This window comes from Micropterus dolomieu, linkage group LG02, assembly GCF_021292245.1.
Source record: "Micropterus dolomieu isolate WLL.071019.BEF.003 ecotype Adirondacks linkage group LG02, ASM2129224v1, whole genome shotgun sequence".
NCBI lineage: Eukaryota > Metazoa > Chordata > Actinopteri > Centrarchiformes > Centrarchidae > Micropterus > Micropterus dolomieu.
This window is the reverse complement of record NC_060151.1, coordinates 18727619-18742587: the sequence shown is the minus strand read 5'-3', so window position 1 is coordinate 18742587 and position 14969 is coordinate 18727619. Positions and strand designations below refer to the sequence as shown.

The 14969-nt window shown below is 40.9% G+C and overlaps 1 protein-coding gene across 2 annotated transcripts; it reads left to right on the top strand.

Moving 5' to 3' along the window:
* Positions 1-1830: 1830 nt before the first annotated feature.
* LOC123967506 (ethanolamine-phosphate cytidylyltransferase-like) lies at positions 1831-14577 on the top strand. Of its 2 annotated transcripts, none has more exons than XM_046043623.1 (13): positions 1831-2103; positions 9257-9345; positions 9771-9932; positions 10069-10135; positions 10220-10304; positions 10381-10422; positions 10986-11133; positions 12044-12126; positions 12227-12304; positions 12416-12481; positions 12611-12676; positions 12887-12975; positions 13146-14577. In XM_046043623.1, exons 1-13 carry the CDS (start codon positions 1973-1975, stop codon positions 13258-13260), a joined length of 1221 nt encoding a protein of 406 aa, XP_045899579.1. In that variant the 5' UTR covers positions 1831-1972; the 3' UTR covers positions 13261-14577. The 2 variants fall into 2 exon arrangements, with proteins under 2 accessions (XP_045899579.1, XP_045899580.1); XM_046043624.1 differs by having other exon boundaries at positions 1832-2103; positions 11001-11133.
* Positions 14578-14969: the final 392 nt, after the last annotated feature.

Genomic DNA, 14969 nt, shown 5'->3' with positions numbered 1-14969 from the left:
TCCAGGACTCCTTGTTCTTCTTTACGCTAAAGATAGGTCTTAATGGCTTTGGTTGTATGTTTGGGGTTCTTATCCTTCTGCAGAATAAATTTGGGGCCAATCAGATTCCTCCCTGATGGTTCTGCATGACGAATCAGTATCTGCCTGTACTTCTCAGCATTGAGGAGACCGTTCACTCTGACCAAATCCCCAACTCCATCTGCAGAAATGCAGCCCCAAACTGCAAGGAACGTTCACCATGCTTCATTGTTGCCTGCAGACACTCAGTCATTCTTGTACCGCTCTCCAGTCCTTTGGCAAACAAATTTCCTTGTGCCAAATATTTCGAATTCCAACTACTGTGTCTACATATTGAATTCATGATCATTAGTACTTGTTTGGTATAATTGTTTGATCACACACCTGACGATTTGCCTACCTAGAAGAACTGATGCTATCTTGAAGGCAAAGGGTGGTCACACCAAATATTGATTTGATTTAGATCTTTCTTCTGTTTTGCATTTTGTTAATTGATAAATATAATGTGTTATTATGTCTATTTTGAAAGCATTCTTACTTTACAGCATTTTTTTGCACAGTAATGTATTATATCACTGAATTATAATTATCGATCCATTCATGTGTCCAGGAAATGTGTTTGAGATTTTGGGCTAGTTTTCTTCCAAAACATGTGTTCTTTCAGATTAGATTGAAAACTCCCAAAATACTACACTTTCCTAAATTTTTTTTCAACAGTGTGCATTTGTAGAGTTCTCCTAAATACACCAAAAGTTAGCATTAGATAATGCCTCATTTGCATATTTAAACATAAAACAATTATCTTAATGTAAATAATCAACTAGGGAAATTTCATAGTGACATCTATTAGTTAAAATGTTGTATCCCATTCCCCTGTAGTGTCTGGCTGTAATAATCTAAATCTGCTATGTAAGTAACTAAATCTTAAATAAGCTAATGTAGTGAAGTAAAATGTACATTTGCCTCTAAAATGCAGTGAAATAGAAGTTTAAAATAGCAGAAAATGGAAATACTCAATTGAAGTAGCCTACCTCACAGTTGTACTTAACTACAGTACTTGAGCAGTACTTACATCACTGCTGTATACAAGCTATAATATTAGGGACACCTGTACAAACTCATAACAACAATGCAGTGAATCTTTGTGAGTTCAGATTTTGTTGACACTGGCATGGTTAGTCATGTTTTAGCCTACTAGAGATTACACACACATTTCAATTATAGCACAGTCAATGCACCACACCACTAAACGATCACAGGGAACACTCTGACAAGAGTGTCCACAAAAATTGAACAGTACAATCTTTACTAAGATGAAGATGTACTACGGGTGGATTGCAATTATTATTTAAGCAATCCAAGACAATATCAAATAGGATGTACAGCGTTCGTATCTCCATTGTGGTTGATATTTTACAGAGATAACTTGCAGCAAATTGAAGTGAATGTACAGACACAAACTGGCGCGTCATCAAAGACAGCTTAGGCAGATAGCCTGCTATTTCTGTGGGAATCCAGATATTGTCACATGACAGTGGAAAACGCCACTATTATGTAACAACATGTCGGCTGCGGCGCTTCATCGTACGATTCAACCTGTGTCAAGGCAACCACAGTAAACACACATCTTCCCGTTTGGGGTTTTCAAAATAAAACCACTGATAACAAAGACGCGTTGCATGGGGTTTTATGAACAGTGCGCCTTTCCTACGTGGTTTCTCCTCTTTCTTTGGCCGACTTGACGTGCGACGTCGCTGCGTCGCCGGTGGAGGAGGCGTTGGCGCATCGCACTACTGCTGCTGTCGCTCGTGCTGCTGCTGTTGCTGCTGACACAGAAACCGGCTGTCCTGCGCTGAAAGGGAGAACACACACCGACACGGCCCGTTCACCTCATCTCATTTTGGAAGGAGTCCCTCTGTAGCAATTTGGAGATTATACTCACCCAAGCTTCAAGATGATCAAGAACGGGCATCACCACCACCAAGTGAACACAGCAGCCGGGAAAGACGCAGGGACGACCCCCGGCACTGCAGCCTGCAGTCCGGAGAAGAGGAGGCGAAGAATCCGGGTGTGGTGCGATGGCTGGTGAGTGACTTACCGGGTGGTTGATTGTGTAATGAAAATGCTACAACGTTGCTCCTGATCGTTTGCATCGTTTGAATGAATGTGTCAGCCTGACACCTCACCACCGGGACAGGCCTGGTGCAGGTTACTCAGCTCTGGCAGGAGGACTGCTGCTTAATTATCCAGATATAGAAGCACAAAACTTTAAAGTACATATTCTGTTGTTTCTATTGAAACAATGACAGTTTAAATGGCCACATTACATTACTTTTAGTACTGAGACATCCTAGTCTCAATTTTCCTTCTCTGGAGACATATTACATAATAACATCAGGATAGATAGATAGATAGATAGATAGATACTTTATTCATCCCCAAAGAGAAACCCAAAGAGAAATTGCAGTATTGCAGGAGCAGCGGTTTACATAAAATTACAGTTACACAACTAACTTTACATTGCTGTTTGTTACTGCAATTCATCATAACACTATAATGTAGAGGGAGTCTCCTCCTAACTATGACCAGCCCTAAGTATACTCTGTGGTCATGCGTATTTCATCTTGTTTAATGTTCTCATTAGTATCTGGTTTAATGAATGAAAAAAATGCATTCCTTACACTTGACTAACACACTGGTATGGAAATCCAGGTTTGGGACCCGTTAAACCCATTAAAACAAAATTGTATAATCTATAAAACTGCACCTAGAGGCACAACCAAGAAAAGTCATACTGCCACGAACATGTTCAGTTGGCGATAATGATGATGTTTAAATGTATAGGCCAATTGATCGTCACCAGGCACAAACAAAAGAGTAAATGTGTGTGACCATGTCAATTTCATAACATGGATTTTATTTTTAGACCAAAATAATCTCTAAATTATATAATTATAATAATTATAATAATTATATATAAATCATATAATTGCTAAAAGATGAATGCATGAAAGAGTATTAAGTCATTCCACAGTATAATCATTAACTAGTATAAAATATGTATTTTAATTGCATTTTTGTAAAGTAATATTTGTGCATTCTTCAAAACAAAACACTATGTCACCATTGTTTGCTATGATAAATGTGTAAAAACAGCCTCCAACCGTCTCCATTATACTTTTTCTTGCAGTAACACACTAGGAAATCCACCCACCAGTAAGACGTCCAGTAGGCATACAGTATTTGGCATGCACACATGTATGGCTCTTAAAGGAGGGAGTGGAAGCACTCAGATTCAAACCTTCAACGTTGCTCTTACACATTGTGCACCTCAGACCACCTGCTAACCAGGCCACTCGTGAACTTGCTTAGTCTGACTTTTCTTGGGATTACTTTCATGGCGCCATAGTGACACCCTTGCAAACAGGGTGTCTTCTTTCAGCATGACGTAATGGAATAAAGAACAATTATATTAGTGTTCGGCCAGGCGCAGTCTTTAATGTAGTACAGGTGATGGATTAATGCGAACACGCAGCTGTGGGAAGCTCAAGCTTGACCATGAAAAAGTGACACTTGCACAACATGCGCAACAAAAGCCCCAAACTCTCCTCCTACAGCTAAATGTCTAATATCATGTATTTGTGACAGTGGCTATGTTCTGCTTGTTGCTCTTGTCATGTAATAACCTGTAGTTTTAGTCCAAAGTTCATGTTCTTTTACCTGGTTCTTTGGGGAGATTCTCTGTCCTCTTGGGCTTATGGATGCCTTTCAAAAACCACTGTATAATTTTAGAAACACATCTAAAAGATATCCAACTAAAACGCTTCTCCTGGTACCAGCAGCACACAACAGTATTCTCCTTGTTTGTAGTATGAGCCGTGCCAGACACACTTAATTGTCGGCCTCTCTTCATGTGACGGGCAGGCCTAATGATGATTAACACACTGAGCAGGTTTTCTGGACTGGCCGTGCAGCCAAGGTGGAGGTCAAGGTTTTAGATTCTTCTGAGGTGTGAAAATGTTTTCCTGTGTCATCTCAGATACAAGCATGGCGCTCAGTCAGCGCACAAATATTTCAGTGACCTTACCTTGGTACTTTGAAGAGAGTGCATAGTAAAGCCGGCCTCCCCTGTAGAGAATCAGATACAGAATAATCCTTTGTTGCTGCAGTTTTGCTTGAAATCAAGCGAATAATCGAAGATTGTTTCACCTAAACTACAGAAAGCATACATACTTATTCCATTTAGACATGCTGGTGCCTAGCCATGCAGGAGGTTTTGGTTTTATCTGAGAGGCTTTCCGACCTCTGGTGGTTAGACATTCGCCGTCACCTGAATACAATGGGCGCGAATGGAATTTTGTTTGTCCAGAAACGCTGTCCATATGCCACAGTGTGAGCTCATTAGGAAGTTGCTTCCGCTGAAACCAGAAAATAATGAAAACTGTTGACAGTGAGGTCTTGGCTTATCAAAAGTAAACGGGACATTGCCAAACAAAAATTCTTTTCACCCCTATTGTATTGAATTGGCAGCCGGGCCTATTTCTGCTTTAGATTAGATATCTCAAAAATCTGGGCAAACTGACTAGAGCTGCGAAGATTAATCGATTAATTGAATGCCAACTATTTTTTATAAACAATTAATTAATTTCATTTCAAGCAGAAATGCCTAATATTCACTGGTTCCATATTCTCAAATGTGAGGATTTTATGCTTTTCATTGTCATATGTGATCACACACTGACTATCTTTGAGTTATGGACTGTTGGTTGAACAAAGCAATATCACCATTAATGGTTTGAAATGATAATGGGCAGTTTTCACTTTTTTCTGACGAGTCGTCAGATTAATTGATAGTGACAGTAAGTGTTGGTTGCAGCTCTAGAGTTGACCCTTTAGGACGCCTAACTGTCTCTTACGGGAGAAACCCCCGAGCCTTGGTGGACAGAGTCTGGCCCCATGGGGCAGCGGCAAAATAAATGTTTTGAATTTCTGTGTATGAAGGCCGGGATTATTATGGCTTACTCTGGTAGAATTCCTGCCATTTAGGTGTGGCTGCCTGTCCGCGGTTTGATGGAATGTTGCAGAATATTTGGGATGCCAGAATATTAAACGGTGGGGTGAGCATCCAAAGAGAGCCAATGCCAACAGAGCTCATGTCATTAACCCCTCTAACCCCTGCGCCCCACACGTGCTCCGGCCACTGTAGATCGTGCAGCCGTGCCTTGTCACTAAGCGCATTGTTACTCCAAGCCCCTTCTGGACACCACCGCAGCCTTGCTGACGTCCAGTGATGTCAGCAGCATGTGAGGAAAACTCCAAAGAAAGAGCACAGTCGCCTCATCTGTTGAGACGTCCCCTTCTTCTCTACACAATGACGCTTTCATTTCTTATTCGTCACACTGACAAGAGGTGATAGGGGTTAAAGATCGTTTGCTAGAGGCGCATCATCAAGGAAGAGTGTAAAGTCCACTTTCACTGTGTGTCTGCTGGGGTAGTGTATCTGAACAAGACCATAAAACATGCTATTCAACGCCTAATGAAGTAACAGGGTGTCTCCCATTTATTTCAGGCTTATCTGAGCACTATATCTTCAGGTATTTTAATTTGGATAAATCAGGTCAAACAGTATGGCATTTAATTCAGCTGAAACATCACAAATGTTTATCTTAACGGTTTTTTTCCCTACACTTCCTGTCATTCCTGCCCATTGTATTCTATCAGCGTGTACTATTCTATCAGTGTTCACAGTTGTCTGTCTGTTTATGCTCTTGAGAAGCTTAGGTGCTGTTTGGGTGTCCGCTAACATTCTACACAGGCTAATTAATGTTTCATCATCCCCACGGTGATACTGTCATGATCCCTGATAAAAAATACACGAGCAATACTGTAACACATGTCGGGCATCTAGCTGGTACAACAGCCCAAAGGCAGCCTCCTGGTCAAATGTAAGTCAGAGTTTTCTTCTCTATTCATTCACCTCCAAATGCTCCCCACTTGACTACATTCTTCTGGCCCTGCACTATCGCCTCAGAGCCTGCACATGTGTAACCTATTTCAGCAGACAGACAGCCCAAGACATGCACGCAGCAAATCCCCCTGGTTTCTGAGGAGATTCCTTGACAACAGGCCTCGTGTCACAGTTCAGCTTTGCACAGTTTGCTGAAATAGTGCATATATCTGAATCAGACAGACAAGCCCTGCAGTCTAGCTATAGTTGTTTTTGTATTACAATACGCTCTAGTGCAATCCAGCCTGTTTTCAGTCCGGCTGTGTATAGTGACACCACAGCAAGGCGCTGATGCTGTCTGCCATTAGCATGGCCCGTGGCTGCAAACAACATGGGATTCTGTTACTGTTGTGGCTGGCAGTATTCATCTGTTTTTGTATAGATTTTTGAGGGATGCTATTTATAGTGCTGTTTTACACCTGACTCCGGAGAGTGCTGACGTGTAATATAATATGCTAAAGAGGACACAGATGCCAAATTTAATGTTTTTCTTTCTCACATTAGGCGTCATTATGTTGTCAGTGTTGCGCTTCTTGAAGTTAATTGCTGAATTTGCACAGAATTGCCTGTGGTTAAAGTAACTACTGTCACTAAATGAAAATGAGCAGTTACTCTGTGATCAGATCCTAATAAACTCAGTACATCTTCAGTAAACCTGCAGTGACTTTAGTCAGTCAGAGAACACTCTCTTTTTTGTGCATATTAGATGTCAATATGATTTTCAAAGTGGAGCAGAAAGAAAGATTATCAGACTGATATCAGCTGTCGGGAGTAGTAATAGTGATGGAAGGCTAATGCCCATCTGTTCTCTATTACTATGCAAGATTACCATGTTACAATCTCATTCTCCAATCTGTGCTAATCTAATTATCTACAGATGGTATCATAGCCGGGGTGGAGTGAAGAGGGAGGGAAAAACACACTGTGCTGTTGACTCTTTTATCTTCATACTTTGATGAGATATCTAGCAGATCACATGAAGTGTATGGATTGCATTGGTGGCTCGATAATATCAGAATATGAATTAAAGATCATACTGGTAGTTTTGCGCGTTTTAGCCCATGAACTAAAAAGTCTACTGGTCTATGGTCCAGGTAGTCCTTTTCATTTATTTCACAGTGTTTTAATCAAGTTACTGTACGTGGTGTAAAACACACCCGGACACCTGACTGTTAAGGCTGCCTTTTCTTTTTCTTTTTAAAACTTTGAGAAACAGTGTGAACTTCAAACTTAAAACACATTGTGGAGGCTGGAGTTTTTATTTCTGCCAAACTTTATTACTGTAGGAATAATCAAATTCACATAATAATAATAATAATAATAATCTTTATTTGTAGAGCACTTTTCAAAAACAAGTTACAAAGCGCTTTAACAAGCGTAAAGACAATAATACCCAAAAGACAATAATACAAAAACAATACAAGATAAAAGCAAGAAAACATTGAAAAGACTAAAATACACGTTTAAGATAAATATAAAATAAGTAAAATAGAATAAAATAAAAGGGATAAAATAAAGTCAAATAAGATCGGGAAAGGCTCTCCTATAAAAGTATGTTTTAAGAAGTGACTTAAAAGAGTTCACTGACTCAGCCGACCTGATTTTCTCGGGCAGGCTGTTCCAGAGCCTCGGGGCCCTGACTGCAAACGCTCTGTCCCCTTTAGTTTTCAGTCGAGACTCTGGAACATACAACAGACAACAGACCTCTGCCCAAGGATCTCAAGGTGTGTGCTGGTGTGTATGGGACTAAAAGTTCAGAAATATAACAAGGCGAGAGGCCATGAAGAGCTTTAAAAATGATCAATAAAATTTTAAAGTCAATTCTAAAACACACTGGGAGCCAGTGTAGTGAAGCTAAAACAGGGGTAATGTGGTCATATTTCTTTGTTCTGGTTAAAAGCCTGGCAGCTGAGTTCTGGACAGTCTGGAGTCGATCAGTAGATTTTTGGGTTAAACAGGTGAAAAGGCTGTTGCAATAATCCAGGCGTGATGAGATGAAGGCGTGTAAAATGGTCTCGGTGTCCTTAAAAGTTAACATAGATCAAATTTGTGCTATATTTCTAAGTTGATAAAAACATGATTGCACTAGCTTTTTGGTGTGCTGCTCGAAATTTAAATTAGTATCAAACCAGACACCAAGTTTCTTTGCAACAGGCTTAATGTGATTTACTAGGGAACCCGATGACCAGGATTTCTGTTTTGTCTGAGTTTTGTCTGAAAATTATTTGACATCTGACATTTGATCTGACGGGCAAGTACATTTGTGTGTCATCAGCATAAATATGAAAAGAAATACCATATTTATGGATAATATGTCCAAGGGGAAGCAGATACAAGGAAAACAAAATCGGGTCTAAGACCGACCCCTGAGGCACACCATATTTAACTGGACAGAACGAAGAGACATAGTTGTTTACCGACACGCAAAACTTCCTATTTGACAGGTAGGATGAAAACCATTCTAGGGCAGTACCAGAGATCCCCACCCAGTGCGTCAGTCTGTCTAACATGATGCTGTGATCAGTGGTGTCAAAAGCAGAACTAAAGTCCAGTAGTACCAGGACTGAGCACATGCCATCATCAGCAGACATTAAAAGGTCATTGGTGACTTTAAGCAGGGCAGTCTCAGTGCTGTGGTACTTCCTAAAACCAGATTGAAACTTTTCAAATAATTTGTTATTTTCCAGTACAGTGAGCAGCTGTTCTAGAATCTTTGCAATAAAAGGCAGTTTTGAAATTGGTCTAAAATTATGTGGGAGGGAGGGATCTAAACCAGGTTTCTTTAAAAGTGGGTTCACACAAGCTGTTTTAAAATAATCAAACTAGTAGATACGGAGCTGTCAAAAACTCAGAATCCATTACTTTCAGTAAAAACTTTGTAGGTATTACATCAAGTGGGCTGGAGGACACTCTCATTTGTGATACGGTTTTTATGTCAACAAGTCGATGGGATAAAACTGGTTAAAACTCTCTTGTTGCTGGTGAGGGACCTCTGAGTAAGAGACCTTGGGGGTAATAGAGGCTCTGATTGACACCACCTTATTGGTAAAATAAGATAAAAACAATTCACAGTCATCATTACTTCCAGCTGAGGCATGATCCTTTAGCTCCGTTTCATTTTCCCAACAGAGCTTTTAAAACAGTCCTTTCCTGCAGCTACTGTACCACAATACTATCATGTGACTTTTGTGAATTATTCTTATTCATTCTTCTTATCTTTTTTCCTCCCAGCTATGACATGGTCCATTATGGCCACTCCAACCAGCTGCGACAGGCCAAGGCCATGGGAGATTACCTTATCGTTGGAGTACACACAGACAGTAAGGCTCAGAAACATTGCCTGTCAAACATTGTCCCTCCCATATCTACAGTACATCAAGGATTTTGTAAAGGTCTAACTCGTCTGTACATGACTTTTTTTCATCCCCAATTATGATATTCTTCACTCCTTTACTGTGCATGATTCTGCTAGCAGGGACAGCCTCTGTTTATTTTCTTCAGTCCCATCACTACTAGCAAGGCACCAGCTGTGCCCTATACACTTTGGAGGGGTTTCTGTGACAGTATTGCAGCTATTGGGCCTCTCACCCTCCTATATCTCAATGACGAAGGTGATGCCGCAGTCAGTCACCTATCAGACTGTCGTGCAAATGGAGATTTCTGTCCATGTGTTGTATTGATTTCAGTTTACATTATTCGTGTGTGTCAGCAGTATTGTTTGAGTGTATGCATCCTTGTTTTCAAGGTGAGATTGCGAAGCACAAGGGTCCGCCGGTCTTCACTCAGGAAGAAAGATACAAGATGGTGCGGGCCATAAAATGGGTGGACGAGGTCGTGGAAGGAGCGCCTTATGTCACGACCCTCGAGACCCTCGACAAGTACAACTGTGACTTCTGTGTGCACGGAGGTACATTATATTGCCATTATATTATTTAGACACAAATAGATTAATAGTCATGATCAGTTCTGAGTTTAATGTTAGAGCACTGATGGATCTGTTATTAATCAATGAAAGCAGTCTGTCATGTATGCTTTTCTTTCAGATGATATAACACTAACAGTGGACGGGAAAGACACCTATGAAGAGGTGAAGAAGTCAGGGCGGTACAGGTGAGTTTCCTTTTAATAACAGTCAGGGTGGGATGATGTGTGTGTGTTTCTTAGGATGTTACAGTGTGTATTATGCTGTTACAGAGAGTGTAAAAGAACCCAGGGAGTTTCAACCACGGATCTGGTTGGCAGGATGCTACTGATGACCAAAGCACACCACAGCAACATTGTGAGTACGGCCTTTTTCTCTCCATATGCCCTCAGTACCCAGTGCAAGCCCTGATTCAATCCCCGTTTCTCTTCAGGATAGTTCAGACTATCAGCAGCACACAGACAACTTTGGAAAGGTATGTACCAAACATATTTTCAGCTTTTTTAAATGCTTTGGTCATCATCTAGTCAGTATCAAATCCTCAGCTTTCTAACCAAAACTATTAACTGGTGTATGTTTAAAACCAAACTGAGCTTCCTCTTCCTTCAGTGTTTTATCATTCAAGTAGTCAGAGTTGCAATGTGGGCCAGATGTCAGCCATTATTAAGCAAAGGCCTTTACTGTGGACCCACCTTTTCAAGTTGCAGGCCTTGCCAGTAAATAGTGAATGCCACTTCTGTTCCTGGTTGGGGAAAGTAAGTCAGAGTCAGCATGCTGGGGTTTTAAATGGTGTGGTCTCATTTAAGGAAGAGAAACGCTGTGAATTTGGCCAGGGTTGAATAAATGCGCAGGGGGCTTTGTGGGACAGCTTTGAGCTGACTAAAGGTGACATTACTAGTCATGCCACTGGGTGGCAATGATGCAGCATTCTGGTATTAACATACTCCAGTGGCAATACTGTAGTAAAGTGAAGTCTGTCTGTCGGTCTTATTACTACACTGTCACTTTGTACTCATTGTGCCCGTTTCTGGATTACGGGGTTCGCATGGTCAGAAGGGCCACAGTCCCTGGACGGGGGTGTCTCAGTTTCTGCAGACCTCACAGAAAATCATCCAGTTTGCTTCAGGCCAGGAGCCTCAACCCGGAGACACTATCATCTATGTGGCAGGAGCCTTTGACCTCTTCCGTATCCTTTTGCAAACTCAATAAATGGCTGTTTTTTCCCCCTCTTTTTTTAAAATCAATGCTCAGACATAACGGGTTTTCTTGAGGGAACAAAGGGGTTGAGAAAGTGAAGGTGAGGGAGAGGTGGATGCCAGGGGAACACGGGCACGGGGGACCGAGGAGCAAGTATGGCAGAGGGGGCTGAGGCAAGGTAGCCGAGGAACACCGGGGGCTGAGGAGCAGGTGGGACCAAGGTGGCTGAGACGAGGGAGCTGGGGGGTACCGGGGACCGAGGAAGAGAGTAGGCACGGGAGAACTGACCGGGGGTTGGTGGAGGAGTGTGTTGGCAGGCTGACTGCGAGGCATGAGGGGGAGCCGGGAGGATGCTGTGGAAGACACCCGAGGGGAGAGGGCAGGTAGGCGAGCCCAGCTGACTCGACAGTGGACGGAGGTGAGTGAACCTGGAGAAAGACAGACAGGGTTAATAATGGGAAACCAGAGAACGGGGAACAGAGATGTTGCAAGATCAGAAAGCTTGAGGCAGGGATGGAGTTGATTGCTGGCAGGTGTGGCAGGCAGAGGAGCTGGATGATGAGGTGCAGGTGTGGCTCGTCAGCTGGGCTCAGGAGCAGAGAGGGAGAGCACACGCAGGGGGAGCAGAGGAGACACAGAGAGGCAGGCAAAATGCAGGGGGAAAACAGAATGCAAAAAAGGAGAAATTAACAGGACACTCACCGTCAGCCGGGCTGCCACCACAACAAGGGGTATGAAAAATTGTAATCCAAAAAGTAACTAGTTACTAAAGCTGTCATACAGATGTAGTGCAGTACAACATTTGCCTCTGAAATAGTGTAGTAGAAGTACAAAGGTACATAAAATGAAAGTACCTCAAAATTGTACTTAAGTAGAGTACTTGACCAGGCTCCTGTCAGACATTGGCCATGTGGACTTCCTAGAAGCAGTGCATAAGCTCTCCGTAAAGCCATACATTATAGTGGGGTTGCACTTTGATCAGGTGAGTCTCCTTGTGCTCTTTAGCATCTGGGCGATGGATTTACTGCCTCCCTGAGTGTAGACATTTTGTTATACATTTTGTCTTTGTTCATATTTTTCAGGAGGTGAACCGTTATAAAGGGAAAAACTACCCCATCATGAATGTTCACGAGAGAACGCTCAGTGTCCTGGCTTGTCAAGTGGGTTCTTCTTCTTGCTCTTTCACCATCAACCCTGTGCATAGCACGTATATATCTTATTTATTTCTCTACAATTCATTTTGTGTGATTGATTTTTGACTCCTTCCACAGTATGTGTCAGAAGTGGTAATTGGTGCACCCTTTGCAGTCACAAAAGATTTGCTGGACCATTTCAAGGTAAGTACAGGCAATACAATTATCTCACCTCTAGATAATTATGTACTCTGCAATTGAAAATGAAAAAAATTGCGCTTTCTTATTTTTTTTTTATTATTATTTTTTTTTTATATATATATATATCCACAGGTGGATCTTGTATGCCATGGAAAGACAGAAATATATCCTGACAAGGATGGATCTGACCCGTATGCTGTAAGACTCTAAAAACACTTTTAAAAAATCCTCCATGAAATACTGTAACCCACAGAGATTGGGAATCCTATTCATTTTTATTGTGTGTATTTTATGATATTAATGTTTTTGTTGTGAAGCACTTTGTGGCCCTATACCTGTGAAAGGTGCTATAGAAATAAACTTTTACTTACTTACTTACTTATTTGGCAATATTTTCTTCATATCTAGGAGCCTAGGAGGAAAGGTATCCTGCATACTGTTGACAGTGAGAACAGCCTCACTACTGATGCCATTGTGCAAAGGATAATTAAAAACAGGTAAAGGCAACATTCTTGTCAACTCCAAGGAAAATCCACAGCTGTGGGGCAGAAATAGACAAATTTATAACTGTATTTTTCTAATGTAAAACATATAGGACATAGTTTGCTCACTGCTGCAATATGAAATATATTAGATCACCTTTTCCAAATGACTTTATTTGATTCAGATTGCTATTTGAAGCAAGGAACCAGAAGAAAGAGGCCAAAGAGATTGCTGTGATCCAGGCCATGAAGCGACAAGAGGAGGAAAAGACTAAAGAAAGAGCCCAGGCTGTGGTGTAGGAAGGCACCAAACAAGCACCATCAGCTACGCAACAACATAACACTGACAAGCTCAATTAATCTAAAGTCATGTACAGTAAAATCAGCCCTTTTATACGTTATGACACCCTCCACACACGATCCTAGCTAATAACAGCAGTCCTTACAGCAGCCTGTCTATAGCCAGGGCAGCGTAGTCTGCTGTGGGATCATCAGGTATACAGTGCGTGTGTGCGTGCGTGCGTGTGTGTGGATCTTCTGTGTATTCATATATTCTGCATATATGCAACTACATGTTCATGTAAGTCAGCAATCACACAGACCGATGTCTAACTATTGAGTCATGGACATAACAATGGAAATAAGTGGGAGCAAGGGCGCTATCGATGTCTTCAAAATCTCTATTTTTTTTGTGTTTTGTACTTTTTTTTTTTTTTTTTTTTGCCTTCAAGAAAAATACCTTTTATTTTTAAGTATTATATCAGAGGATTTGGACATAAAACGGGCAAGTGTAGGCACTGAACTGTAACAAAGTGATTTGATTAGTTATTTCTGTGGGGTTGTCGCTGCTTTCTGCCCAGCAATGGGCATGGCCCCACAACTGATCTATCCTTGTATATACTGTATGTAGTGATTACAGGCTGTATGGAGAATGCCAAAACCACTAGAAAATCAGGGGAGAAAATGCCCCTGCTTCTGTGCATCTTAGTTGGGTTGTTTGGGCGTGAGAATGTGTTGGCGATTTGATGGACTCTTACGGGACCTCATGTACATATCAGACCTTGCTCCTATCAGACTGCACTGACTCAGAAATCATCAGAACTGTTCTGTTTTATCGGTAGAGCAGGTTTTTAACTCTAAAAAAATGCACACTGTTGAGACCTTCACACCTGGCCTGTTTGAGTGCAATTGCATTTTTATTTTTTTTGACCTGCACTCCTTAGATGTATCCTAAAATAGAGAACACTACAGTGTTTTAACATACTAGTTTTAACCTTTAGTTTTCTTAATATAACTAGAGAACTATGACAGATGCTCAGTGTTGACTTGATCATGAAATAGGCCTCTTACTGTCATTGAGCCCTGAACAATTTAACCTCTGTCAAATGGGATTAAATAATATATTTTTTGTAGATGTATATTTTAATCACCTCCTCTCCATTAACTACTGTATAGATGGTTTTCATGTTGTTTTAAAAAGCATAATAATGTCTGTATGTGAAGTTGGAATGTATTCAGTGTAGGCTATGATCTGTATATTATTGACACCCAGTTACTGTAGAAACTGATTGGACTACAGTTTACTATTGCTGATAATAATAACATTTTAATCTGAAAGGCTATTTGTCATCTTTTCACTATAAAACAGAAAATACCTGGATGTAGAAGGATTGTAATGTCTAATTTATTTCTTTAGTAACTGAGGTAAGTGAGCAGGCTGCGCATGAGTCACATTATGAAAGGTTAAATGTTTTGGACACAGAAATGAACTTTGATCAGAAAAAGAATTTGTCTGAATTTTGCAACATATGAATGAGTCACATAGAGAGATTGTTAAATGTCAGGCCATTAAGAGTAGATTATTTTAGCAGTAGATTGGTACCCAGCAAAGTTCCGTAAGCTTTTTTGTATTGTGATGTAATGTGAAAACATTTTAGTTATTTGATGCTTACAGGATCACAATATTAGGTGCATTCATCATCATTCATCATGAAATACTAAAGTAGTAA

Bases quoted from the DNA above. Each gene is read 5' to 3' on its own strand.
- LOC123967506 (XM_046043623.1), top strand. From the start codon at position 1,973: ATGATCAAGAACGGGCATCACCACCACCAAGTGAACACAGCAGCCGGG. The intron at 10,423-10,985 runs GTATGTACCAAA...TCTGGATTACGG, and splicing joins ACACAGACAACTTTGGAAAG to GGTTCGCATGGTCAGAAGGG. The intron at 12,677-12,886 runs GTAAGACTCTAA...CTTCATATCTAG, and splicing joins ATGGATCTGACCCGTATGCT to GAGCCTAGGAGGAAAGGTAT.